This window comes from Protomyctophum parallelum, assembly GCF_964188405.1.
Source record: "Protomyctophum parallelum genome assembly, chromosome: 16".
NCBI lineage: Eukaryota > Metazoa > Chordata > Actinopteri > Myctophiformes > Myctophidae > Protomyctophum > Protomyctophum parallelum.
This window is the reverse complement of record NC_139711.1, coordinates 30387611-30415138: the sequence shown is the minus strand read 5'-3', so window position 1 is coordinate 30415138 and position 27528 is coordinate 30387611. Positions and strand designations below refer to the sequence as shown.

The 27528-nt window shown below is 42.2% G+C and overlaps 1 protein-coding gene across 2 annotated transcripts; it reads left to right on the top strand.

Annotated features, from left to right (window-relative positions):
• The first annotated feature begins 227 nt into the window (after positions 1-227).
• Positions 228-26732, top strand: mtmr7a (myotubularin related protein 7a). Of its 2 annotated transcripts, XR_014570444.1 has the most exons (15): positions 228-476; positions 1072-1200; positions 1622-1784; positions 2310-2467; positions 3323-3451; positions 6610-6744; positions 7563-7695; positions 14964-15073; positions 19284-19409; positions 22040-22089; positions 23079-23279; positions 23733-23867; positions 24485-24611; positions 24963-25543; positions 25577-26732. XR_014570444.1 is itself a non-coding variant. In XM_083785300.1 (14 exons), exons 1-14 carry the CDS (start codon positions 453-455, stop codon positions 25326-25328), a joined length of 1986 nt encoding a protein of 661 aa, XP_083641426.1. In that variant the 5' UTR covers positions 228-452; the 3' UTR covers positions 25329-26732. The 2 variants fall into 2 exon arrangements, 1 of the variants encoding a protein (XP_083641426.1); XM_083785300.1 differs by having other exon boundaries at positions 24963-26732.
• Positions 26733-27528: the final 796 nt, after the last annotated feature.

Here is a 27528-nt window from a genome sequence, read left to right as displayed (position 1 = left end):
AATTCATTTATTTGACTACTTTTTTTTTATTGTTTATTTACCGGTAATTGTTTGTTTTTTTATGCCAGTGTGCCAGTGATCACCCTCCTTTGTGCCAAGGTTGGCACCAGTGCCAAAGGTTGCCTACCCCTGCTCTAGCCCATGGTCCGTCCAGTGCTGTGAGCCAGTCAGTCAGTCAGTCAGTAGCGAACGGGCTCTAGGACCATGAAATGCAGCCAGCCCAGCAGGTTGCATGGTAGAGACAGGCCCAGGAATAAATATTATTATCACGACCTGCGTTTCATTGCAGGAATAAACATCTGTTTATTATGATATATAGGCCTTATAATCTACACCATGCATGCATCAGTAGCCTGCTACCTGGATGACAACATCTAAACGAAAGCTGTTTAATCAGACAGATCGATAAAGCCTCCAAAACCCGTAAAGGGATTTTCTGATTTCATCTGGAGATGGAGCACATCCGCATCCCGAAGGTAACACACCGCAGTGATTACATTGTATGACTATACATTGCGATTTTATAACATAGTTTTTTTTTAATGGCTAAATACTTTATTTGTATAATTATAATACATTGTGATTTGTTAATCTGGCCGTGTAGCCAGCGGCCACGTAGGCATTCTAGTTCCTCATTCTGAACGACTTGTATGTATGTGTTAAGAATGATTTTTGCCCTTTATACTGCGAAAATATCCGATTTACACAAGCGACGCGTTGTTGTGAGCTTGTAAATGCGCTATTTTCGGCGAGCGACACCCTTTGTACGAGAGGCCCGAATGAAGGACCCTTTCGGGTCTGTAACCATAGTAACTGTGTGGGGACTGTAGCTATGGGGACTGTAACTCTGTAGGCCTATACAAAATGGAACCAAATTTATCCTTACGGTTCCAAAAGGGCAGGGGCCCTGCCAGCTCACCTCGATGATCTCAAACCCCTGCTAACCCTAACCCTAACCCTATACCCCAGGGGTCTGTACGTGGCCTGATGCATATCAAACTTGGGAGTCCATGAAATGAAAATGGTTGTGAATAACTGAATTATCTCTGTCTGTCTCTCTGTCTGTGGCAGGTGGAGAATGTCAAACTGGTGGATCGGGTGTCTCCCAGGAAGTCCAGTGTTGGGACTTTGTACCTGACAGCCACGCACAGCATCTACGTAGAAAACCACAGCTCTTCTGAGAGCCGCAACGAAACCTGGGTACGAAAATAAACACACACACGCACGCATGCTTGCGCGTGCGTCAGTCACACGCACACAATCTCGGTCAGGGACAGAGGGACTTGATATAAATATTTATCTATCAAAGAGTCTCTACCTTTATCTCTACCTTATCTCTACCTTTATTTGTTTTAAATAGAAACTCGAATCAAATCCAAGTTTTTCGAATTGATTCACAAAATATCAGTCAAAACATTGTTAATAAGAGTACGTATCTAAGTCAAAGACTAAAATAATTGCCATTGGTTGGGCTCCAAGCCTAACCCCCAAACAAACCCAATCCCCCTAGGCCCTACCTTAAACTAAGTGGAAAAACACGCTTTATAAAGTTTCTCTTGGCAAGCATACAGAGTTGAAGGTCGGTTGGGTTCAGTTTATGTTGGTTCTCTCTTTGTGTCAGGTGCTTCACAGCTTGGTGTCTAGTGTGGAGAAGCAGCCAATCACAGCGTCAGGATGTCCGCTCGTCATCCACTGCAAGAACTTCCAGCTCATCCATTTTGTCATCCCCCAAGAGAGAGACTGTCACGACATCGAAGCGTCGCTACAGCGACTGTCCCAGCCAGGTGACTCCTTGTCCTGTTCATGACAGATCCACACTCAGTCAGTCAGTCAGTCAGTCAGTCAGTCAGTCAGTCAGTCAGTCAATTATTCTTTGTGTGAGCGCTCAACATTGCAGTTAAAAGAAGAGTTCAAAGAGGAAGATACAATACAAGTAAAAAAGTTTATAAAATCAGTGTCATTTATATATTTTTTAATTACTTTTATACAGGTCAAATCCTGTTGAGATACAAGATATTTTCTCGAAGGCGCCCTGCCTATAGGATAGCAGCAGTACACAAGGTTCAACAATAGATTCTGTAGGAACATAAAACAAAAAGCAAAAAAGAGTTCAAGGTTCTTCTTTAGTGTCCTATATTGTGTACAGCTAGTCAGCTATATAAGAGTAAAACATTTGTGTTGATATTATACTGTACACATGTTTGGTATAAGTTTTTTTTTTTTCACTTTACAAGAACCAAAAGCGTCTACAGTCAGGTATCTATCAGTCTGTTAACATTTTAATAAGCAGCATTGTGTATTTCTTGCAGAGAGCTACGAGGAGCTGTATTGCTTCTCCTACAACCCTAATGCTGAGCAGGAGGACAGGAGACTGCAGTGGGATTTGGTGAACGTCAAGGCTGATTACAGCAGGATGGGACTGCCAAACTCTCTGTGGAAGCTCTCTGCTGTCAACCGAGAGTACAAAGTCAGTACCACCTGCAACTCACAGAGGCTGGGTTGATTAAAGCCTTTTTAGCTCAAGAGTCAAGACCCAAAAGAGAAATTAGATGTTTCCCTGGGACCCAAACTAGTGAAAATAGCAGATCTACAAGCTCACCATGCGTCGCTTCACGCTGCGAGCTTGTGGATCTGGCATTTTCACTACTTCTTAAACGTTTTCAATTATTTATGGGAATTATTAGATTTTCAATACTTTTGAAATTTGTTGGAATTGTCTTTAATTGAGGGAAAGTTTTTTTTACTCTTTTGGTAAATGGTAAATGGTGCATTTATATAGCGCCTTTATCCAAGGTGCTTTACATTCACACACACATTCATACACCGATTGCGGCGGAATCCATGCAAGGTACCAACCAGCACATCGGGAGCAATTTGGGGTTCAGTGTCTTGTCCAAGGACACTTCGACATGTAGACAGGAGGAGCCGGTATTCGAACCGCCGACCCATGGATCATTGGACGACCTGTTTTACCTCCTGAGCCACAGTCGCTCGCCCCAAACCTTTAAAAAAGGTTACAAATCCAAACACATCAGATAGCTGCATAATTGCAGACAGATGTTGTAAATCAAAGTAAAATGGCTGATATGTGTCGGGCAGAGCCAGAGGTCAAGTTTACTTACTATTAAGTATTGAGGCTTTAAGTGGTTAAAGGTCTGTCAAACAAGTATGAAGCCAACTATGAAATCTATTTAGTCAATTCTACACAATTTATGTACAATATGTAGTGGGGTATGTAAGGGGTTCTTGGTCTGAAAAACGTTGAAGACCCCTGCTCCAAATTAATGTGTTTTTTTCCATCTATGGTGTGTTGTTTTCCCAGGTGAGCGACACGTACCCAGCTGAGGTGTACGTGCCCAAATCAGCCACACCCCCGGTCATTGTGGGGAGTTCTAAGTTTCGAAGCAGAGGCCGCTTCCCTGCGCTGGCGTACTACTGCAAGGAGAATCACGTTAGTTCTTCACAGTTTGTCATCATCATTATCCCTCTGCCATATAGAGAAAAGGTTAAAAGTGTTAAAACCAGGGGTGTCCAAATATTTGGAACGTAAGATAACAATGTCACATGCAGTACAAATGCATTATATTACAACAATTTGTATAGCCCTTTAAAAGAAAAAACATGCATGCACCGCATTGCTAATACATTTACAGTTCAATAAATTGTATTGTGTTCAAATTGCAGTGTAGCCAAATGTAACCAGGTTTGAAGAGGTACTTTGAAAACAAATACACTTTCTTTCACATATTGAGAATGACAACACAAGGAACAAGCAGCTAAGAATCCTTACTAATCCTTCTGAGAAAAGGCATATCTGCCTATATTCATTAGAATGGTCTGGTACTATGCACACTACATTTCTGTACAGTACGCGGTCAGTAGTTATACTAGTGTTGGTCTGACTTGGCACAGAATTTCTTCCCAAGGACCCCAAGGCCGAAAGTTGCTCTCAGACAAACACATGTGTTCTTTTCAGATTTAGTTATGTTTTTTGTTTGTTTTTTACCTTTAATTTGCTTTGTTCGCTGAGAATGGATTATCTTTTTTCAGGAACACCCTGCTTTAAGTTCACACTCACACAGACACACATCCAGTGGTGTCATGGTGTTTTTTTTACTGGTACCACGGCGTTATAATGACGTCACGTGCGCACACACGTGCATGCTCGTGCATGTGCACATCGCAGCATGCACACAGAACAGCTGATATAGCCTAAGCCTATTGTTAAGTGTATGAGAGTTTTAGACACAAACAAAAGTAGTCAGACAAACATCTTTACTGCACATTAGCGAAACTAAAAAGTTTGCTTTGGAGCTTGGACAAATGAATCTGTTCTTGCGCTCAGGTATAAACAGTTAAAGCTGTTGTTATGCAAAGTAGTAGCCATTCGATTCGGCATGGTACTTGACAAAGTTGTTGACACAGCGTGAAAATGGGGAGGGGGGGCGCCAGTAAACCTAGACCACTGGGTACTTGGTGCGTCTTGGAGAGTCTGGTGACGCGAGGTTGATTAGGTGCGTTTTCTCTTGAATCTAGGGAGACGCGTTCTAGCGTGCACGCACATGCACCGTTCCGTTCTGTCCCTGCGCGTGCACGTCAAAAAATTACTGATACCACGGTGTGGTACTGCGTTCTACGAGCATGACACCACTGCACACATCAAAGTATCTGCCTAGTACAACCACCGTCTTATACTGTTGGCTACTGAGCAGCTCCACTGGAGCAGTTGGGGGTTCAGTCCCTTGAAACTCTTTAAAGCTATTTCTTTTTTTAAATCAGTTTGATTCTTTGCGTAGTTACTGCACTTTGGTTTTGTAGTGTCCTAAACATATATTTATTTATTTATGTGCGATTCCATCATGTGACACAAATCATGTTTTATGCGTGTGAGGTCATCTTCCCAGGGCTGAGGGTTCACGGGGTCATGGGGTCACCGTCACTATGTGCAAATGAGCTCAGATCTATTTTTATAAGCCAAAAGGGGGGAATCACATGAAGGTCACGTCATCCCCGGTCATCATGTCTGCTGAAAGGAACGATTAAAATGTTGATCAACTTTGACATCTAAATCCAGAGGCACCAATGATCCCAGACTTTATTATTATTTTATTATTTCAGTGTAAACGGCACTACTGTACTAACAATTTAAAATGTTGGCATCTTATCCAGAGCATACGAGTGCAGTCAGAGAAGTGTATTGCCTCAAGAAAGGCTACCAGCTAAACAATGAACCTAGCATCTGTCTAAACAATATGCTATCTAATTAACAATCTGTACATATATGAACATATATCATGCTTTACCAATAACATTCTTAATGTTTGTGGTCAAGAAAAACAAAACTGATAAACAAAAGGGCTATTGAGTGATGTGGAATCTGAAGAAATGGTTGAGTCTGCAGTTTGGACTGTAATGTAATGTTCCACATTTTGTGAGCCATGAAGCTTCCAATTTATTAATGCCAATACAAAGATTTACTAATGTCAAGTAGATTTACTAAGGTCCAAAGTACATGAAATAGGATCACATACAACTTAAAATGGAAGTTTAATTTGACCTGTCCATTTGCCAAGAAATCCTTGAGAACCACTGCAATAAAAGACCCCCGCAAAACAATACAAACAACACCCTAAGGAATACAGCAATTAACACTTAAATAGACACATAGATAGCCCTTTATTGATCCTGTGGGGAGAATTCATTGATTATTTCGTAAATTCTCTCATTGTCATGTAGTACCACAGTTACGATACAGGATGACAGTTGCTAATTTGCATTTAACCTCAAATTCAGTTATCTTACTGTATGCATAATTTCTCCACCTCTCAATTCAATTCATAGAGACACTCGTGTTAGAGACACATTTTCCCGTCAGCAATCATACGTTCGTTACCCACTTTCAACCTGGCTTTCCTATTTTGTGCATGTCATTATCACGTCTCTGTCGGGTGTCCAAATCTCTTACTTTTGAGAATTCAAATTCCAAAATAGATCTTCTATTTTTGAGGCTGTTGTGCTGTAGGATGATAATGTAGGCCATGACATTAATTTTTTAAAGGGACACTTCACCCTTTTTGCCAAAAAATACATGTTAATTATTTCCTGGGGTTTTTATGTGTGTAATATGTGGTTTTAGATAGTTTAGATTTTAGCAGTGTCAATGATGTCATAGACACTGGGCTCACTTACTTCATGGACACTGCAAAAATCTAAAATATCTAAATCCACATATTACACACATAAAGACCCCCAGGAAAGTGTTCTAAATCTTGTAAACGTCATTAACATATATTTTTTTGCAAAAAGGGTGAAGTGTCTCTTTTTTTTTTTTAAACATATGTTTATTGATTTTCTTTACAAAGAAGTATTTTCAAAACAATTGACATATATTCCCCCCCCCCCCACATCCCCATGGCAGCACAAATACAAACAAAATCTTATCACGAAATGTTTTGACAACAATAAAGAAACAAGTGTTTCTTTATGAAAAAGAAAACACAAAATTTTGAATTTGGAGATAGGCGGAGCTTTCTGCCCGACAGCAACGATAAAAAATGTCAGTATAGATTTTTGTTCTTAAACTACTCCCACACTCCCTTCCATCCCCAGGCCGCCATCTGCCGCAGCAGCCAGCCTCTGTCGGGTTTCAGCGCTCGCTGCCTGGAGGACGAGCAGCTGCTGGAGGCCATAGTGAGTTCCAACCCCCGCAGCCAGTTCATGTATGTGGTGGACACCAGACCCAAGGTGAGACCCCAACCCATGGCCTTTAGAAAAACACCAGGCCCAAGGTGAGACCCCAACCCATGGCCTTTAGAAAAACACCAGGCCCAAGGTGAGACCCCAACCCATGGCCTTTAGAAAAACACCAGGCCCAAGGTGAGACCCCAACCCATGGCCTTTATGAAACACACACACACACACACACACACACACACACACACACACACACACACAAACACACACACGTGTTACTGTACCATAAAGCTGTATGTTCAGGTGCGTTATATTTACCGGCAGACAGCTGGGCTTGCTCCTCCGCTCGCAACAAGAACCTTCAAAAACATCCTGCTTTCATGCTAGTGGAAAAGGGGTTGATATTATGTAAAGATAATGTAGTTAAAACGAAAAGGTAGAGGTTTGGTAGAGGTTTGGGTTGTGTAGTTACCTTGACACGATGCAGCTTAAATATTGGGAGATATCTTCAATACTTGCTCCGTTGATTAATGATATTCAAACCATAGTCTCCCCATTGACATACTTTATACGTTGTGGTGATTGGTGAAACGGCTCTGTAAGCACAGAAACAAACGTAAACCAACTGACTATATAATATCACAAATATCAGTATATCATTAAAACGTACTTACTTACTTACTAAATAAATATAGAAATGTTTTGCATTAGGAAGAAACTGCATCTGTGAACAAAGGGAGAAAAAAAGCTGTACCAGGTTTTTTTATGTTGGCAGCATCTGTTTTGTATGCGTTTGTTTTCGTGCTAAAAGAGTAATATTAGTGATGTATGAATCATATATCATAATGTAACCTATACTGTCTTTCTAGCTCAATGCCATGGCGAACCGAGCCGCAGGAAAGGGCTATGAGAACGAAGACAATTATTCCAACATCAAGTTTCAGTTCATTGGCATCGAGAACATTCATGTGATGAGGAACAGTCAACAGAAGATGCTAGAAGGTAATGAACAATTCAGAATCATCCCACACTCACGTTATCATGTAGACATTTCTATGTGCTGTTTATGGCACTGGCTCCGGAGACAGATTGGCCGTCTTGGAATCAGAAGGTTCCCTGTTCAAATCGTGTTCGATCCTCGGCTCCTAAGTGTCCTTGAGCAAGACACTTAACCACTATCTGCTGCCAATAAGCGAGCTGGTGCCTTACACTCTCTGCTCACAGGCGAGCTGGTGCCTTACATCACGGGGTTGCCTCCTTAGCATCAGCTCAGTGGGTTTGTGTTCCACTCTCCAAAATCAGGATCGGTGTCGGACCGAAAAATCTGGCATCACTCTATAAATCATCTTTTCTGTAAAGATAATCAAATCTTTGCAATTATGAAGAATAATTAATTATCGATGTTAAAAGATTCTGGATGTTGGTGGGCGGATCTACCGAGATGCATTTGTGCAACACCGTTGGATGTCAAAGTGGTGAATCCAACTAATCGATTTAGTTGATTATAAAAGATCACACCTGTGTGAAGTGAGGTGCGCTCTTATCATTGTACATCATCATGAGGTAAAATAGACATTGCTCAGACACTATGATGTAAATTCTCCATTCATTGTCAATGGGAATTTTATGTTTGTTTAGGACAAAGTTTGTGGACACACACCAAAAGCTGGATATAGGAGGGGCTAGCGCCCCTCAAAAATCTGCTAGAATCTTTCCATGTTGATTATTTGATATATACAAAATAAGACAAATTAAATTGTCAAAGGAATACTTGATTATTCGTCAAAGTAATTGATAGAATATTCGCATAGAATATAATAGATACAGTACTTTTAGCCCTAATGCCCACTGCTTATTGACACCGCACCCCTGTGGTGTTCATATGAGCCAACACAGTGCTGCACGTCCCTGGACCAGGGGTCTCCCACAGGAGACTTTCTGAGTAACATGCAGGAGGGATGCGTTCTCTAGGATTACTTTGAATCCATCTGGACCTCATTTAGGAATTATTTTGGTTTCCTGGAGTTGGACGATCCAGGACCTCGTCCCCCCAAAGAGGGACGGAGGGCGTGAGAATGGTGATGGGATGTGGAGAGAATGAAGAGCTGGACTTGCGATAACTCCCTGCCCCCTTCGCAGCGCAAGCTGTTGGGCGGAAACCTCCATATTTCAACCTTTTACGTTTTTCCCGTAAATTAATGCCCTACTTCATCAAATCAAATTTATAATATATATCGGTTAATATTTAACCAATGAAAAATGACAAGACCTTGTGACTAATACTAACTACATTGGATCACAAGTTCAAGGAGTCCTTGGACTTGTGATCCTATGTGTCACTGCCTTCATTAACGACACAGTTGGTTACTGGTAGCTTTATCAATGCAAACAGCGTCAACAGGGCACAATGTAAAACTGGTGAAGACACAAAAAATAACAATCAGAACAAAAATACTTAAGCAAACCAAAATCATAAACTTAAATAAACAAATAAACAAATAAACTTCAACAACTCAATTTACCTCATTGGCTGCATTCGGCAACAAAGGGAATGAATGGGGAGAGAACCCAATGAAAAACAGCCATGAACACACTGAAAACAAAATAAATCCATCAATTAAACTTAAACAAAATATAACACACAACTTGTATTGATACATAATTTCAATAATGACATTTAAACACCTTAAACATTAAACCTTATTATTATTGTAGGTGGGGACAGAGAAACCTCTGATCTGAATAATTATTCTGATACGCTCTCTCATTGGATTACCTTCTAGCTGGTGACATTATAGTGAAAGTAATCTCTTTCAACCTGGATTCCTGCTTTGGGTTGAGGTGGTTGAACTGTTCCTCATTTAGCTGGGGACCCCCTGAAGGACCTCTGGGGGTCCCCATTTTGAGAACCACTAGTTTAAAACCCCAGAGACCACCAGAGCTCTCTCTCTCTCTCTCTCTCTCTCTCTCTCTCTCTCTCTCTCTCTCTCTCTCTCTCTCTCTCTCTCTCTTTCAGCAGGATTAGCTCAAACTCACTCAGCCGATCTACAAGCTCACTGTGAGCTTGCAATCTTTGGCCAAGATAATTTAGTGTAGCGCAGAAACGGGGCTCTATACAAGACCCCCTGTCTTGTATAGAGCTCAGGGGCACTCCAGTCAGCTAAGTATACAGGGTTTAAGTGGTTAAAAGAACAATTTCCCACAAGTTGTTTTAAAACCAAAGGTTGAATGAACTCGCTCACCTGCTGTCACATGGCTCACTTATTGACTCATCTGACACACAGTGAAACCCCAGTGTTAGTTTAACAGCAGTGTGTAGAAAACAGCAGTTCTCAAACCTTTTTCACATTTATATATATTTGGCCGCAGACCCCCATTTGAGAAATCTCTTCTGGGACCGACCCCCAGAAGAGACCATTTGTGTTTGTGAAAATTATCAAAAATATTAAAAAATGTTCAAACATGTGTCTTCTATATGCATGTTGCTATATCACTAGATCTCAAACGTTTCCATGTCAAACACCCCCCAAATTATATGTATTTAGTCACGGACCCCCTTCTGAAACTATTTTGTTCCAGGAACCCCCAGAAGCAAAGATTTTAGTTAAAAAATATATATATGAAACGATTTGCACAAATGTTCACGGTTTTCGAAAACAGCAGATATATGAGCTTGTATATCTGCTACTTTTGAATAGCCAACCAATGTGCAATATTCAGCCTAGGGCCTGCAGTATATTGCTAAAATCTAAAATGACACAGATGCTTTCCTGCTTTTAATGTATGTTGTCACTTATCAGTATGGAAAAGATAATGTCTTATTTAATATTTTATTATGAACCATTTTTAGCTGCCTTTGACGGAGTATTCCGTCAATTAAAATCCAACTGGTCTCTGCTTTTGAAGGAATTCTCGGTCAATTAATGTACTTTATCAATATGAAAATCTACTTTTAACACTGACCCGGTTGCTAGGCAAAGCCTTCGTCACCCCCAGCACCAGGAGACGTGCGTGTGCATCCTATAGGGTCCCATTCAAAGTAAGATCTTCTTTGGCTGTTATCTCTGAAACTACGAGCGCTGTCCGTGGTGATCATCATCCATCCGATGGTCAGATCTGATTTGTGACTTTTCATCGCATCACGCACAACGTTTCTGGTGAAAGAAAAACAGCGTGAACTAATGCTAACATAAGCCGTTTCTTACAATGGGGGTCTGCGAAGCTTGCTTTCTAACCGCACCGCAAAAGCACATGGAGGTGTGGCCCTTGAGCCGAAACACAGGCCCGCGGCTGTCTTGAGCGACAGGCTGACAGGCAGCCCTGTTAAGAGGCAGGCAGGCAGATCGCGACATTACATAAACGCATAATCTGTTCTTTATAGTTATTCCATTTTAACGCACTGATGTTAATAGCTATTATATGCCTTTCTCTCTTTCGCTGTTAGAGGCAGGCAGATTGCGCCAGGCGATTTTTATTTTATAGATCGCATTTTAACACGATTTCCTCATATGAATGGAAGTTAGCCCCAATGGAAACGCCAAAGTGATTTCTTGGGTTTAACATCCTCTTAACAAAATACATAGAAAAAACAGACAGACAGGCTATAGATAGATAGATAGATAGATAGATAGATAGATAGATAGATAGATAGATAGATAGATAGATAGATAGATAGATTGATAGAGTGGTCCCCGGAATTTCCAGACCCACAGGAACGTGCCCAGGGCACGTGCCAGCCCAGTTCCGGCGCCCCGCGTCCGAAACGGTCAAGAAATGACAGAGTTACCGTGTGGGGGTCCCCGGGGGGTGCCCGTAACATCCAGACCCCCAGGAGCGCGCCCAAGGGCAAAATACATGATCTACAAGTAAATCGGTCAGCTGTGAGATTATAGATCTGTTATTTTTGGTATTTTAGAAAGTTTTAGAAATTAATACATACCTATGTATTGGCATACCTCCTATAATGACATGCCCAAAATGACCACGGTCCCCCAGCCATGGACCACCACATTTCTTTACTGAAAATATCCGGTCAACAACCTTTTGCATATCGGATCTTTTACATAATGCTCACCCCAGAATAGGGATTCTAAGGTTTGTGTTGCTAAATATTCCAATATTAACATCAAGTTAGCAGTATATTAAATCTAATGCAGATGTTGTTGTCTATTTTGAGGTATAACTGTGAGCTACATTTCTTTTGTTCTCTATTGCACAAATTCCTGCACTTAAACCACTTTGACCGGAGTGCCCCAGGGCTGTACAATAGGGTCCCCCCTCTCATTTTCACTCTATGCTAAATATCTTCGCCGCAAACTTTGAACCTTGGGGGTCCTTTGGGCAATTCCAGGAACCCCCCTACAAAATGCGTTAATATAGGCCTTGTAGATGTATATGACACTGTTGGTTTTTCAGTTGGGTTTGAATTCTGGCATTTCTGGAACAGTTTTGAAAAATCTTGAAATTGTTTGAAAAAATATAGATTTATTTTTTTATTTTTTAACACAAATCTTCTGGGGGTCCCTGGCACAAAACCTTTTCAGATGGGGGTCCGTGGCAATTAATGTGGGGGTCATTGGCATGAAAACGTTTGAGAACCACTGCGCTAGGGTTCAAGTGGTATGGAATGTGGCGTTTTAATAAAACGTTGTTTCCTGCTGGTTGAAACAGACAGCTGTGTTGTGGTTTGTGTGTGTGTTCGTGCATGTGCTTGTATTTTCATACTGACGGCCAAATGTCCCCACAAGTATAGTAGAATATGGGATTTCCACCCGACAGAGACAATATGATACTAACGTTTTAAATATCATGCGTGTACTGTACCTGCTTTCACATGCGTACGCTCCTCTGCTCTCCTTCTACCACTATTCTCTCTCTTGATTGATTGATTGAAATATTTATTAACAGTTTGTAGAATTTACAGTACATTTTAAGCACAAACTCAATACAAAGACTGTCAACTGTGAGTGGACGACCCAATTAAGCATTACACTTGTTTACAACAGGGTCCACATTGTTCAATTCATCCAAACATTTAAAGACATACAAACATTTAGAGACATACAAATAGACATTTCTATGTAGCTAAATTCATCATATGGGAAGCAAAAAAGGGAAAAGATACAATATACAGTGAGGGAAAATGGGGTGGGGGGGGTGGGGGGGATTCAGATTTTACAGAGGCCAGTTTCGAATTGCAGCCATCCGTAGGTGCCCTTTGAGAGCGGTTTTGAAGGAGTCAAGGGATTCACATGTCTTAATGACTGTTGGTAGGGCGTTCCACATTTTGGTGGCATAGGAGCGAAAATAATTTTGTCCCTTGTTTGTGCCGAATCTGGGTTGTACATGGTTTGTTGCACTCCCTCTGGTGTTGTGGGTGTGGACTTCGTTTACATTAAGGAAGTATTTAGACAGGTACATGGGTATCTTGGTGGTGTATCGAATCTTGTGGACCAGACCCATTGCAAGATGCTGTACTCTGTCGTCGACCCTAAGCCATCCCAGCCAGTCAAAGTGGGCAGGGGTGAGGTGGGTTCGGGGGGTGAGGCCAAGTAGGAGCCTGACCAGTTTGTTTTGGGAGGTCTGGAGCCTTGTTTTAAGGGCCTTTGAGGTGCTGTGGTACCAAGAGGTGGATGCATAGTCAAAGAAACCTTGTACGAGGGCTCCTGTTAAGGTCTTCAAGGTGTTTTTGCTGACCAGTGAGGAGATCCTGTAAAGGAATCTTGTTCTTTGATTGACTTTTTTGATTACGTTGGTGGCCATCTTATCACCGGAAAGATTGGCCTCCAGGATGGAACCTAGGTAGGTAATTTGATCTTTTCGTGTGATAATATTGTCACCCACTCTAACCAAGAAGCCATCTGCCTTGCTGAGATTACTATTTGATCCGAAGAGGATGGATTCAGTTTTTCCCAGGTGTAAGGATAGTTTGTTATCAGCGAGCCAGGTGCAGATTCTACCGAGTTCAGAGCTGAGGGTCTTTTCAACCTGCAGTTTGTTCCTGTCCGAGACCAGCAGTGCTGAGTCATCTGCGAACAGGAACAAGCTGCAGTCACAAGCTGAAGTCATGTCGTTAACATATATTAGGAACAGTAAAGGCTAGTATGCTTCCTTGTGGGACGCCACAGCTCACTGGGAGGGGAGGGGACAGTGTTCCGTTCACCTCCACCATCTGTTCTCTCCCCTCCAGGTAGGATTGCATCCAGCTCACTGATGTGCTATCAAAACCAATAGCTTTAAGCTTGTTAATCAGTATGGAGTGGTTCACGGTGTCAAAAGCCTTTTGGAGGTCCAGCATGACCATGCCGCAGTATTTTCCAGCGTCCACCTCGTGTTTGATGTGGTCGCTCAAATAGAGGAGGCATGTGTCAGTGGAGTGGGATGTTCTGAAACCAGATTGGAACTCGTACAGCAATTTATTAGTGGCAAGATACTTTTCAACCTGTTCATAGACTATTTTTTTCCATCACTTTCGAGATGGAGCTTAGAATAGAAATAGGGCGGTAGTTGCCGGGTTCTAATTTACTCCCTTTTTTGTACAAGGGGGTTACTTTGGTCATGGGAGCGATGAACAACTGAATTTAACCCAGGGGTCATCAATATGTCCGTACACATGTGTCCGTGGCAAGACTTGTACTCACAAGTGTTAGATTTTGATTTTACGCATGATAATGTTCTTATTTGATCATAAGACCCTATTAGCCTACTGAATGTCAAGTCTCCAGGTTTTCTTCAGTACTATGACAGTATATATGGTAGCATAATGGTGGATAATATACAGGTTTTGTAGCTGTAACAATTGTACAAATATTAGACATTAATGTCTGATCATGTTCTAATCATATATAGCTAGGCTACGTTGGACCATGAAATAAATAGCCAATTTTACATTGAGGTGCCCACTTTTCCTCTTACCCTCACATGTATAGTAATACAAATGTCTGTGTTTGATGTATTGACTACTTTATTAGTCAGAAATGTAAACAGCACAAGGTACAGTCAGACATTAGGCTAATAGGATAACACAAAATAGTCCTGGTTGGGGACTTGTTTCCATTGGTCCTACTCCTATGTATTCAATTCATCAACATAGCATAAAAATAATACAATAATACACACCATCAACTTATATAAAACATTATATGCACAAAGGAGAAATGGAGTTTACCCGTTTTGAGAGATGTGTGTGTGTGTGTGTGTGTGTGTGTGTGTGTACGTGTGTGTGTGTGTGTGTGTGTGTGTGTGTGTGTGTGTGTGTGTGTATGATGCAGTGTGCGCGCTGCGGTCCCCCTCTATGTCAGACTTCCTGGAGGGTCTAGAGAGCTCTGGTTGGCTGCGGCACATCAAAGCCGTCCTGGACGCTGGCATCTTCATCGCTAAGGTAACGTCTGGACCATAATCCTCCTGTCTGCCCAGGAAGGAACAGAACGCAATATTATATTCATATCGGCGCTGTCGGGCAGAAACCTTGTATCGAGTGGTCTAAAGCAGTGGTTTTCAACCAGTGGTCCGGGGACCACCAGTGGCCCTTGCGGGGGTTCCAGGTGGTCCCCAGCTAAATGATGGAGAGTTTGTAACCAAATGAACCCTTATTAGTTCTTTAACTTTTGAGAGTGTAAAATGAAACCAAATGGACGTCTCCATTTATTTTAATTTTACGCTCTCAACAGTTAAATCATTGTTAAACATCTGCATTACATAATTTACAAGAAGTCTACATAATTAGAGAATGGAATTTTGCCAGTAGGGGCAAAAGTGGCGCTGTTGTGCCAAAAACAGAGAGAGAGAGAGAGAGATAGTGTTGCACTGTTGCCTGCTAATTACACAGAGCGAGAGAGATGGGCAGGGGGAGAGGGGAGTTGCACCACTCAGTTCACACGGGTGTGATTTTTTCTCAGTGTATGGATTTTGGCCAGGCAGAAATGGATTTGGACAGGCCTGTCCTCGCCTTATTACTTGCGCAAGCAGAGCGCGCAAGTAATGTGATCGGCCTGGTCCATTTGTCGTGACAGCCGTTCCGCCATTTCAGGACCCCCCCAGAAAAACATCAAATCTGTGCCCGTATTGCTGGACCAATGATGACGAAATGACCATATTTCTTACGTCATCATTTAGAGCTAGTCATACACGTATTTCTTACGTCATCATTTAGAGCTAGTCATACACATACGTGTATGACTAGCTCTAAATGATGACGTAAGAAATATGGTCATTTCGTCATCATTGGTCCAGCAATACGGGCACAGATTTGATGTTTTTCTGGGGGGGTCCTGAAATGGCGGAACGGCTGTCACGGTTTTTGGACCAAAGTGACCACAGAATACCGCTAATCAACTTACAACTACACACTTTATACAGTATAGAGTATAGAGTATATATGTATACATATATAGTATATGCCTATATACTATATATATACTATATATATTTCTTACGTCATCATTTAGAGCTAGTCATACGTATACTATATACATAATCAATAAAAAATAATTTACCAAATTGTGCCTGATCTGCTGGGACCAGAGTACGTGGTGTGTATGTAAGAAATATGGTCATTTCGTCATCATTGGTCCAGCAATACGGGCACAGATTTGATGTATGACTAGCTCTAAATGATGACGTAAGAAATACGTGTATGACTAGCTCTAAATGATGACGTAAGAAATATGGTCATTTCGTCATCATTGATCCAGCAATACGGACACAGATTTGATGTTTTTCTGCGTAAGCCTCAAATGTGTGTGTATGTGTATGACTAGCTCTAAATGATGACGTAAGAAATACGTGTATGACTAGCTCTAAATGATGACGTAAGAAATATGGTCATTTCGTCATCATTGGTCCAGCAATACGGGCACAGATTTGATGTTTTTCTGGGGGGGTCCTGAAATGGCGGAACGGCTGTCACGGTTTTTGGACCAAAGTGACCACAGAATACCGCTAATCAACTTACAACTACACACTTTATACAGTATACTATATATATTTCTTACGTCATCATTTAGAGCTAGTCATACGTATACTATATACATAATCAATAAAAAAATAATTTACCAAATTGTGCCTGATCTGCTGGGACTAGAGTACGTGGTGTGTATGTAAGAAATATGGTCATTTCGTCATCATTGGTCCAGCAATATGGGTACAGATTTGATGTATGACTAGCTCTAAATGATGACGTAAGAAATACGTGTATGACTAGCTCTAAATGATGACGTAAGAAATATGGTCATTTCGTCATCATTGATCCAGCAATACGGGCACAGATTTGATGTTTTTCTGCGGATGAGGAAAAGATATAGAGAAAAAGATATAGGTGGGGGAGTTATGTTTGCTATAAAAGAAGATATTTCCATTGAAGAAATTCCAACTGAAAGCAGGATATTAGAGAAAGTAGAACATATATGTATACATGTAAAAGATAAAAATCTATATATCATTCTTATGTACAGATCACCTAAAACAGAGCTTTCAAAATTAAACACATTTCTCGAATACATGGTACAGTATATATCATCTCCGACTTCTGCAATTTTGATAATAGGAGATTTCAATGAAGACCATAATACTAAGATAGAAAGAAGTATAAAGACCTACATGTCAAAATTAGGCTTTAAACAATTAAATACAAATCCAACTACAGATTACGGAAATATTTTAGATCATGTATATTTTAACAAATGTGAAAGTATTATTATAGAAATTGAAGTTAGAGACACATATTACTCTGACCATGATTTAGTATTAATATCACTATAGTCTAACATGAAATAGATTTAAAATTAAAATTAAAATTTTAATTCAGTTTATATACTTTTTTTTATAGGCGTTTACATACATAAATTAGATAGGTAGTAAATAGTTACACCTAATAATTACACATTTCAAATGTTCCTTCACAGAGATATTGAGATTCCACCGTTTACAGAAAAAGTATACTGTATAACATATTTTAATTCAGTTTATATACCTTTTTTTTTCAACACATATAAGTGATTTATTTTTCTCTGAAAAAAAAAAAGGGATCCAGAATATATCTACAACGATAAAACAGTATTTCTTATATAGATAGAAACTAGAATCATACTTAATACTAAATGTTTACATGTATAGTAGGTAGCAAATAATTACATCTAAACATTAATCATTTCAAACATTCCTTCACAGAGATACTGAGATTTGGCAGTTTACAGCGGGCGAAAACATTACATGCGCGCTCTGCTTGCGCACTAGTTGGCCATTTATGGCCTACTAGTGTGCAACAAGCAAGTATGCACTCGACAGAGTGCAGTTCTAGTTGTGGATATGATATGATATGATATGATATAATACTTTATTGTCAGTTCACACTGAAATTTGTCTTGCGACACAGCAGCCAAGTATGCAGAACACATATACAAAACACAAAGAACAAGACAATTTACATACATAAAGACATGAGCAATATCCACCGCTTAGATTATCCTGTGGCAACTACATCTCCTGATTAAGCCTCAAGGTCGACTGGTGGACAAAGGACCTCTTTAGTCTGACTTTATTGTATGCTGGTACACCATATCTCCTTCCTGAAGGTAGCAACCTATATTCTCCATACATCACATGCTTAGTATTAGAGGTGATATTCCTTGCTAACCTTAGGATGCTGTTATCATACGTGGATGTATAAAGTTTCTGAAGTTGTTGTCCAACAATCTTTGAACAAATGTTCAGTTGTTGCAGCAGTTGTGACTTTAGGGCTGCAGACAAACATCCATACCAGGTGGTACTACAGTACTGAAGAACACTCATAATAACAGAAGTGAAAAACAAAAGAAGAATCCGTCTACTAGCACCGAAGGATCTTAGACGGCGAAGGAAGTAGATTCTTTGCTTTGTTTTCTTACACACTGAATCAATCTGATCTTTCCATGACAATAGATGGTCTATTACTACTCCTAGGTATTTGTACGAACATACCTGGTTGATCGGTTCACCATGAATAGTAATGGGGGATCTGTGTATCTCTGGTGGTGCACCAAAAACAATCTATTCTGTCTTTTTTGTGTTAATGATGAGAGCGTTGTTATCACTCCATTCAACCACCTTATTTACTCTGTGTTGGTGCAGTCCAGGATCACTGGAACTATCTAGGAGAGAAATCAAAACTGTATCATCTGAGTATTTTAGAATGTATTGGTCTGGTGTGTCAGTGCGACATTCAGACAGGCATTCCTCAATACGACAGCTGTCAGTATATAGGGTGAAAAGTACAGCTGAGCTCACACAACCCTGTGGAGCACCAACATTAGTAGTTAATGCTGATGAGAGGGTTGTGTTCACTTTCACCCTCTGTACTCTGTTAGTAAGAAAAGAAGCATACCAGTGAATTAAGTATGGATTCAGTTCCAACTGTACCATTTTTTACACTAGTATATCAGACTGTATTGTGTTGAAAGCTGAAGAAAAGTCTAAGAATAGCACTCTTGCATGATTCTTATTTGACTTATCTAGGTGTTTTGTAATTAAGTGGGCCACTGTTTATACATACAGTAATGTGTAGTTTGCCTCACAACCATGTGTGTGTGTGTGTGTGTGTGTGTGTGTGTATGTAGGCAGTTGCAGAGGAGGGGGTCAGTGTGTTGGTTCATTGTTCAGACGGATGGGATCGTACGGCTCAGGTGTGTTCAGTGGCCTGCGTGTTGCTGGACCCATTCTACCGGACCCTCAAAGGATTTATGGTATGTACCTGTATGCTACACATCTGCTGTGTGTGTGTGTGTGTGTGTTGGAGGGCGTAGCTTGGAGGTGGAGTCAAAGCAGTGAAAGTCTCACCTGAATGCCAAATTGAGAAGTCTAGTCTCGCCAGTAGTGTGTTGGAATAAAAGATACGGTAGTTAAATAATACCAAACGAAACAATTATACCAAAGGAAATTGGAGGAGCACAGGCGCTTTTGGTTTCCGCCATGTTTTCCGCCTGCCTGTTGACGCAACGGTTAGTGCCCGGATCAGAAAACTGTAAAAGGAGTTGATCCCAGTCTAGTGCCAAGTGAAAAGATTAGACGTTTGCCCAGGACTCAAACTAGTGAAAATAGCAGATAGCACACAACGCGTTGCTTCTCGTCATTGCGAGCTTGTAGATCGGCTTTCACTACTTGTTAGTCATAAAAAAAAATACATTTTTGAATTTATTATATTTGTTTGATTGTTTGTTTTAATATGTATGATATTATTTTCCTTTTTTATTTAAAAAAAATATTTTTAAATATATTAAAAAAAAAAATGTAGGAAAAGAACATTATATTTTTTTAACTTTTGTTTGGGAAACGGTGCCTTAGAGCAGCGGTTCCCAACGTGGGGTCCGCGGACCCCTAGGGGTACGCGACGCATAGCCAGGGGGTACCCAAGCCCCCCCTTTTATTTTATTTTTATTTTTGAGGGGGCTTGTGAATCATGGTGTGTGTGTGTGATATGAAATGTCCAGTACCTCCCCAGTGCCTGCCCAGTGGCTCCCCAATGTCTCCCCAGTGGCTGCAGTTTCTCCCCAGTGCCTTCCCAGTGCCTCCTGCAGTGTCCCCTCAGTGCTTCCCCAGTGCCTCCCCAGTGTCCCCCTGAGTGCCTCCCCAGTGTCCCCCCAGTGCCTCCCCAGTGTCCCCCTGAGTGCCTCCCCAGTGTCTCCCCAGTGCCTCCCCAGTGCCTCCCCAGTGTCTCCCCAGTGCCTCCCCAGTGTCTCCCCAGTGTCCCCTCAGTGCCTCCCCAGTGTCCCCCTGAGTGCCTCCCCATGCTCCCCAGTGTCCCCCTGAGTGCCTCCCCATGCTCCCCAGTGTCTCCCCAGTGTCTCCCCAGTGCCTCCCCAGTGTCTCCCCAGTGCCTTCCCAGTGCCTCCCCAGTGTCCCCCTGAGTGCCTCCCCAGTGACCAGCCGAGTGCCTCCCCAGTGCCTACCCAGTGTCCCCCTGAGTGCCTCCCCATGCTCCCCAGTGTCTCCCCAGTGTCTCCCCAGTGCCTCCCCAGTGCCTTCCCAGTGCCTCCCCAGTGTCCCCTCAGTGCCTTCCCAGTGCCTCCCCAGTGTCCCCTCAGTGCCTTCCCAGTGCCTCCCCAGTGTCCACTCAGTGCCTCCCCAGTGTCCCCCTGAGTGCCTCCCCAGTGTCCCCCCCCGAGTGCCTCCCCAGTGCCTCCCTGAGTGCCTCCCGAGTGTCTCCCCAGTGTCTCCCCAGTGCCTCCCCAGTGCCTGCCCAGTGTCCCCCCAGTGTCTCCAATAGCAATACAAGAGCAATAATACAAATCAATCTTAATTTATTAATCTTATTCATTAATTATTGAATCTAATTAATTAATTAATCAAAATGTTCGACGCAAGAAGGCCCCCCTGCGGCCTGCGCCCAGCACCATGCCAAAGCTTTTTCCTGCAGGAAACACTGCTTGAGCACAATATTAGACACAAGAACGGAAGGTGCTCTAAATTAATTCCCACATGAATTGTTATTACAGGATTGGAATAATGTGTATGAGGCAGAGGATGTGGATTCAGCCTATAGCTCCTTCTTTAATACATTCATACAGTTATATGATAGATAGATACTGTCCACTTCTACAATGCAGGAAGAGCTCAAAATGTCAAAATAAGCCCTAGGTGACAAGAGGACTGCAAAATGCCTGCAAAAAAAGAGTAATCTATAGAGAATGTATAAAACACAGAACCAGAGAAAAGGAAATTAAATGGAATTACATTTGTAAATGGACGCTTACATACAGTATATAGCATATATCTGTAGCCATTCACAGCCTATGCTTTTGAAAAACAACAACAAAATACTTAATGGGAACTTGGGAAGGATACATGTTTCTTCAGGTCAGTTTTAATGTTCAACCCCACAGTCACATTGATGTTGACACATTCAGCTGCGTGGTGGTTGGTGTAGTTAAATGGCGCCTTTATCCAAAGTGCTTTTGAATTTGCATTATATCCATCCATTCACACACTCTTTCACACAACAACAGTGGATCCCCAAGCAACCACTCTACCTCCTTAGCCACTGCCAGTTCAGTGGGTCCTTTGCTGTTGTTGCTTTGATCAGAAGGATTTTGTGTGTCTGGCTGGAGCACTGCCAGCCCAGGAGGCACCTGGCTGCTGGGAATAAAAGCTGACAGAACAGCAAACGCTGCGTTCTGGAGACATCGTCTTCCCTAGGTTCACAGGAGGAATGGACCCATGCACGGCCGGGGTGAAGAGGTTCACCCAGAGATGTGTGTTCTGCATGGACTGTGGACTGTAGCCCACTCTCATGCTAGTCACATTCACGTTGTTTCCTATGAAACTTGAGTCTTCTTCACACAGAGTATTTTTTACTGTATTGTTTCTGCTCCCATAGGTTCTCATCGAGAGGGACTGGGTCACGTTTGGACACAAGTTCTCACACAGGTTAGAGTCTTTATTTTATTTCTTTTTAATAGGGTCAGGCATTATATGGACATGATGTGTACTCCTCTGGTATGCCACAGAGACTTAATCCTAATCCAAGCGATGAGTGCCAAGCAGGGAGGCATTGGGGCGGCGGTGGCTCAGGGGTGTAGTGGCCAGATGGTAACCACAAGGTTGTCAGTTCGAACCAGGGCTCCCCCAGAGTTGGTGTCGAAGTGTCCTTGAGCAAGACGCTGAACCCCTAATTGCTCCCGATGTGCTGGTTGGTGCCTTGCATGGTTTCCGCTGTCACCGGTGTGTGAATGTGTGTGAATGGGTGAATGTAATGCATGTAATGTACAATCTATGTGCCTTGGATAAAGGCACTATATAAATGCACCATTTACCATTGGGTGCCGTTTTTGTAACTTCATTTATTTAATTTAGGCATTTAGCAGAGCAAGGTAAACACATACATCTCAGGGTGGACAATGAACTGGCATTATATCGATATCATGAGATTAGATATCGCCTGGGATTTTGGATATGGTAATATGGCATAAGTGTTGTCTTTTCTTGGTTTTATATAAAGGCAGGAGAGACATGCACATCCACACCCAAAATTGGGCAGGTGCTAAGCGAAAACATATATCATGAAAATGAAAAGAGAATGCTTGTACACGTGGGCTCCAGTTGTAGGCCCTTCCACCCGAAGCGTCACAGCAGCACTCGGGTGCAATAAAAAAAAAATCACACTCGTGTGAACTGAGTGGTGCCTTTCATCACAATGAGGACGTCTGATGATGTCAACAACATGATGTCCAATCATATGAGCATATTCCGTGCTCAAACGGACATTCCACGCTCAAACGGACAGACGGACATACACACAAAGCTGTGCATTGGAGCGGCTGCACCGCTCAAAAAATCCTACAACTGGAGCCCACAGGGTGCTAGCATTCTCTTTCAGTTTTCCTGGTTTTAATCAGTTGTGCCTTATTTTGTACTAGGTACGGCCACCTAGACGGAGACCCTAAGGAGGTGTCTCCCGTCATGGATCAGTTTCTGGAGTGTGTGTGGCAGCTGATGGAGCAGTTCCCCTGTGCCTTTGAGTTCAACGAGAGGTTCCTCATCTCCATCCACCATCACCTCTACTCCTGCCAGTATGGAAACTTTGTCGGCAACAACCAGAGAGAGAGGATCCATCTGGGGTGAGAGATTTAAACCTGTGACCATTCCTGTGAACTGTGGAAAGTTCATGTCGTCAATAATTAATTGACCAATTTGCATATTTTAGTTCTCAAACATTTTCTTTTCAAGGGTTCTGAAATTATGTATTTGGCTGCGGACCCCAATTTGAAAAGATTATGAGGGTAAGGGAGGGTAAGAGAAGAAAATAGCCAGAAAATAAAATAGGGTAGTCAATAGTGTTTAAACGGTTCCTCATTTAGCAGGGCACCCCATGGAACCCCGCCTCCCCGGGCCCCACTCTGAGAATCAGTGCTGTAGACTACTGCACACTTGAAATAAAAATAAGCATATTTTTATAATATCCATATATAATGTTTATACTGTTTACAGTGTCTTTACGTGTGAAGAACAGATACCTGTGTTTCCCCTCTTTCTTCTACTTGACGTTGCATGTAATATGTGTTGTTGAGCAGCGTGCGTGAGCAGAGCCACTCTGTGTGGTCCTACCTGTGGTCCAAACGCCCAGAATACATCAGTCCACTGTACAGACCCGACCACAGCCAGACACAAGGCGTGCTGAGGCCCGCCACTGCCCCCTACTGTTTTAAGTGAGTCCTCACAACCACCACATGTTACTATTTTATTTTATCATTGCTGTCGGGTGGAAACCTTGTATGTCCAATTGCTCTTGTTAATGCCTTTCATTGGTTGAATATTTATAAAACCCACACAGACACACTTTCAGCATGGCATCCCTATTTGGCGCATCATAGTAGAGCATTTTCAACATTTTTAAACATTAACATAGACAATCTATTTTGTGAGCTCGTAAATCATCTATTTTTGCTATACCTTGCTGCTGTCATAAGATGAACTATCACCAAAAAGTGGAGAGGCCCCCTAGGGTTCCCAAGGAGGCAAAAATCCAATGCAAATATTGCTGCCTGAGGAAGAGTTTTCATACTCGAAAGTAGTCTGTAAGGATTTGAGCCAATCCTTTGTTCATTTGCCTAAAGAAACCGTTTGGAGGCATTCAAACTGTTTGCATTATACAACAAACTATACAATCAGACATTCATTCATGAACAAATTAAATATAGAGATACAAGATTTCTGCCTGACAGCAATAATATGAAATACGTATTTCTCTTCTCGCTGTGTGTGTGTGTGTGTGTGTGTGTGTGTGTGTGTGTGTGTGTGTGTGTGTGTGCGTGCGTGTGCATAGGTTTTGGAGAGGTCTGTACAACCGCTTCGACGCGGGGATGCACCCCCGGCAGTCTGTGGAAGACTTTCTGATGGCGATACGAGAGGAGACACAGCAGCTGGAAGATCAGCTGGCCTCACATGAGCAGGTTCACTAACTTTTTTTTTTTTTTTTGGGAGGGTAGTAGGTCTGCTATTTTCAATTAGCCAATATATATTGGTTTTTAAAGTAGTTAGCCTGATTTGATATATTAACTAATTTAGCCGGGGAGTGGGGACCCCATGGGACCCCCTCAATCCCACTTTCGGATCCCACTTTCAGAAACACTGTCAACAAAACCAAATATCACCATAATTACATTTGATCAAATGAACCTCCATGTAAACTGTATCTTGACTGCTGTGCTGCCTTTTGCAACGACTACATTGGCGGGGAATATTTTTTAATTTATTAGTTTGATTAACTGTCGCAACCCTATGTTGGTTCATTTCATTGACAGAACATCTCCAGGCTGGAGCAGGAGAAAGGCCCTCAGAGTGCTTCCAGGCTGGGTTCCTCCGGGGTTCCTGCAGAGATGTCGTTGCTTCCTCCTGCTCCGTGTTCCAACGGTCTGCTGCTAGCCAACACCCCACAGGACTACACCACCACCACCAGCACCTGTCAGCAGGACGCGCCAGAGAGCCACGGTCGGCTCATTTTCGCCCAGGACTCGAGCAGCAAAATGTCGGACGCCAGCCTTTCCAACGGCAGCGACCAGGAGTCCGGCATCGGACTGGAGTCCAGCACGGAACAGCTGGATTGCCGCTCGCCGCTCAGTGAGGACCCCGACGACTCAGACGAAAAGGCTGCCTACTCGGCCGCCTGAGGGGAAGGGAACCCAAAGTGGTGTCAGGCGGAAACCTTGTATCTGCATATTTTCAGCATCTTATCGTCTCTGTCAGGTGAAAACCTCCAAAACTGTTACTTTTCAGGATTCAAATTAAAAAATGGCAAAAGTAGCAGATCCACAAGCTAACAATTCGAGCTTGGACATCTGCTGCTTTTGATGCTTTTGTGTGACGCTGTAGTAAGTATGATCAAGTAGGGCGTTAATTTACGAAATAACACAAAAAGTTAGAATATGGGGATAAGAGGTTTCTGCCCGACATCTTTTTTTTGCTGTTAATTAATGCCGTACTTCGAGTGTGGTTCAAAAGTAGGGAAAATAGCCAATCTACATGCTTGCAGGATCGGCTATGTTCATGGTCATACAAGGTTTTCACCCAAGAGGTAGTGAGATTGCGGAGGGGAACCAAAGTGTGGAGGACCTTCGACAGAACTTTTTACAGAGCCTCCACAGAGCCACTGAGCAATGACTGAACCCTCTCTGCACACCTCTCTAAAATCCTCTGCGTTAATTTAACTCCAAAGAGAGTACAAATGGAACCAAATGAATCCTTAAAGGGTCTATTACACACAATCAGCGCCGGGATTCCTTCAAAATAGAAGCTCTGGGGTGCCGGAAAGACATGGCCGCTTTTACTCTGAATCCCCCCCCCAATACTTGATTTTGATTGGCTAGTTACCGTCATGTGACCGTTGTAAATTTCACCGATAACCCACACCTTCAATCACTTTATATAATTCCCAGCTGATTCCGCAGCTCTGTAGCTGTACTGGGGAAGGAGAGCGCTTTATTGCCTTACAAAGCCATGCCGTGCGGGCGTCTAAGCACCGCCCGGCTCATATGACTGTGAATGTGTGGCTCCAGGCAGCCCCGTAAAGACATCAAGCGCTATTCTCCCATCACATAGCATGATAGCCTACTTGCCGAGCAAGACAAGGAAGTGATGTGGCTCGCTCAGGTGGCGCAAAGCGTAGCTACTTTTGTGAATTTCATAGTTTTATTAGGTTAATATTGCTATATGTTTGTAACCGTTTTAGAAAAGCAAAAGCCACTCGTGTCCCCAGCTTACCGGGTATTTTACAATGGCTGGGAGGGTAGAAGACCCTCCGCTGTGCGTCGGGTCTGCCTACGCCTCCCAGCCATTGTAAAATACCCGGTAACCTGAGACCTCTCGTGGCTTATTGCTTTAATAAAACATGTTTGAGTGACACTTTTGAGTTACATGAGTAAATGTACTTTGTTACTTGTTCAAACTGTCACAGCATGCACCATGTGACCAGCCTGTTAAATATCGTCACTGTCAGGCTGAAACCTAATATCTCCATACTAATCTTGTAATGTTTTTTTGTTTGTTTGTTTTTTCCTCCAAAACAATTAATGCCCTATTTTGTGGTACAACAGTTTCACACAAAGTTTACAAAATGCTCAGTGGTTCTCAAATTTTTTGATTGATTGATTGAAGTGTTAACAGTTTGTAGAATTACAGTACATTTCAAACACAACTCAATACAAAAACTGTGAGTGGCCGACACCATAGCATTACACTTGTTTACAAGAGGGTCCACCGTTTTCAATTCATCATAACATTTAGAGACGTACAAATATACTCTTCTATATAGCCCAAAACAGGAAATCATCTTAACAGGATAAGTGCCAGGGACGTAATCCCGTAACCCTGACGTCTTTGCACTGAGTGCCAAAGACGACAAGACGTAATTAAAAAAATAAAATAAAACGCCCTCTCTTTTTTTATAATGGGAGAATTGGCACTCAGAGCCTAAACTGGTGACCACCAGGTGGCACTGAAGGAGTCATCTTAAAGGAGGTAAAAAGGGGGAAAAAACATATACAGTGAGGGGAAAAAGGGTGGATGGGGGATTCAGATTTTACGGGCCAGTCTCGAATTGCAGCCGTCCATAGGTGCCCTTTGAGAGCGGTTTTGAATGAGTCAAGGGATTCACATGTCTTAATGACAGTTTGTACGGCGTTCCGCATTTTTGTGGCATAGGAGCGAATTTAATTTAGTTCAAGTTGTTTGTGCTGAATCTGGGTTGCACATGGTTTGTTGAACTCACTCTGGTTGTGGGTGTGGACTTCGTTGACATTAAGGAAGTATTTAGACAGGTACATGGGTATCTTGGTGGTGTATCGAATCTTGTGGACCACACCCATTGCAAGA

What these genes read in the sequence shown, in the direction of transcription:
- mtmr7a (XM_083785300.1), top strand. Translation starts at nt 453, where the DNA reads ATGGAGCACATCCGCATCCCGAAG. An exon ending in TCAACAGAAGATGCTAGAAG is followed by an intron (nt 7,696 to 14,963) that starts GTAATGAACAAT and finishes TGTATGATGCAG; the next exon opens with TGTGCGCGCTGCGGTCCCCC. An exon ending in AGAGAGAGGATCCATCTGGG is followed by an intron (nt 23,280 to 23,732) that starts GTGAGAGATTTA and finishes GTTGTTGAGCAG; the next exon opens with CGTGCGTGAGCAGAGCCACT.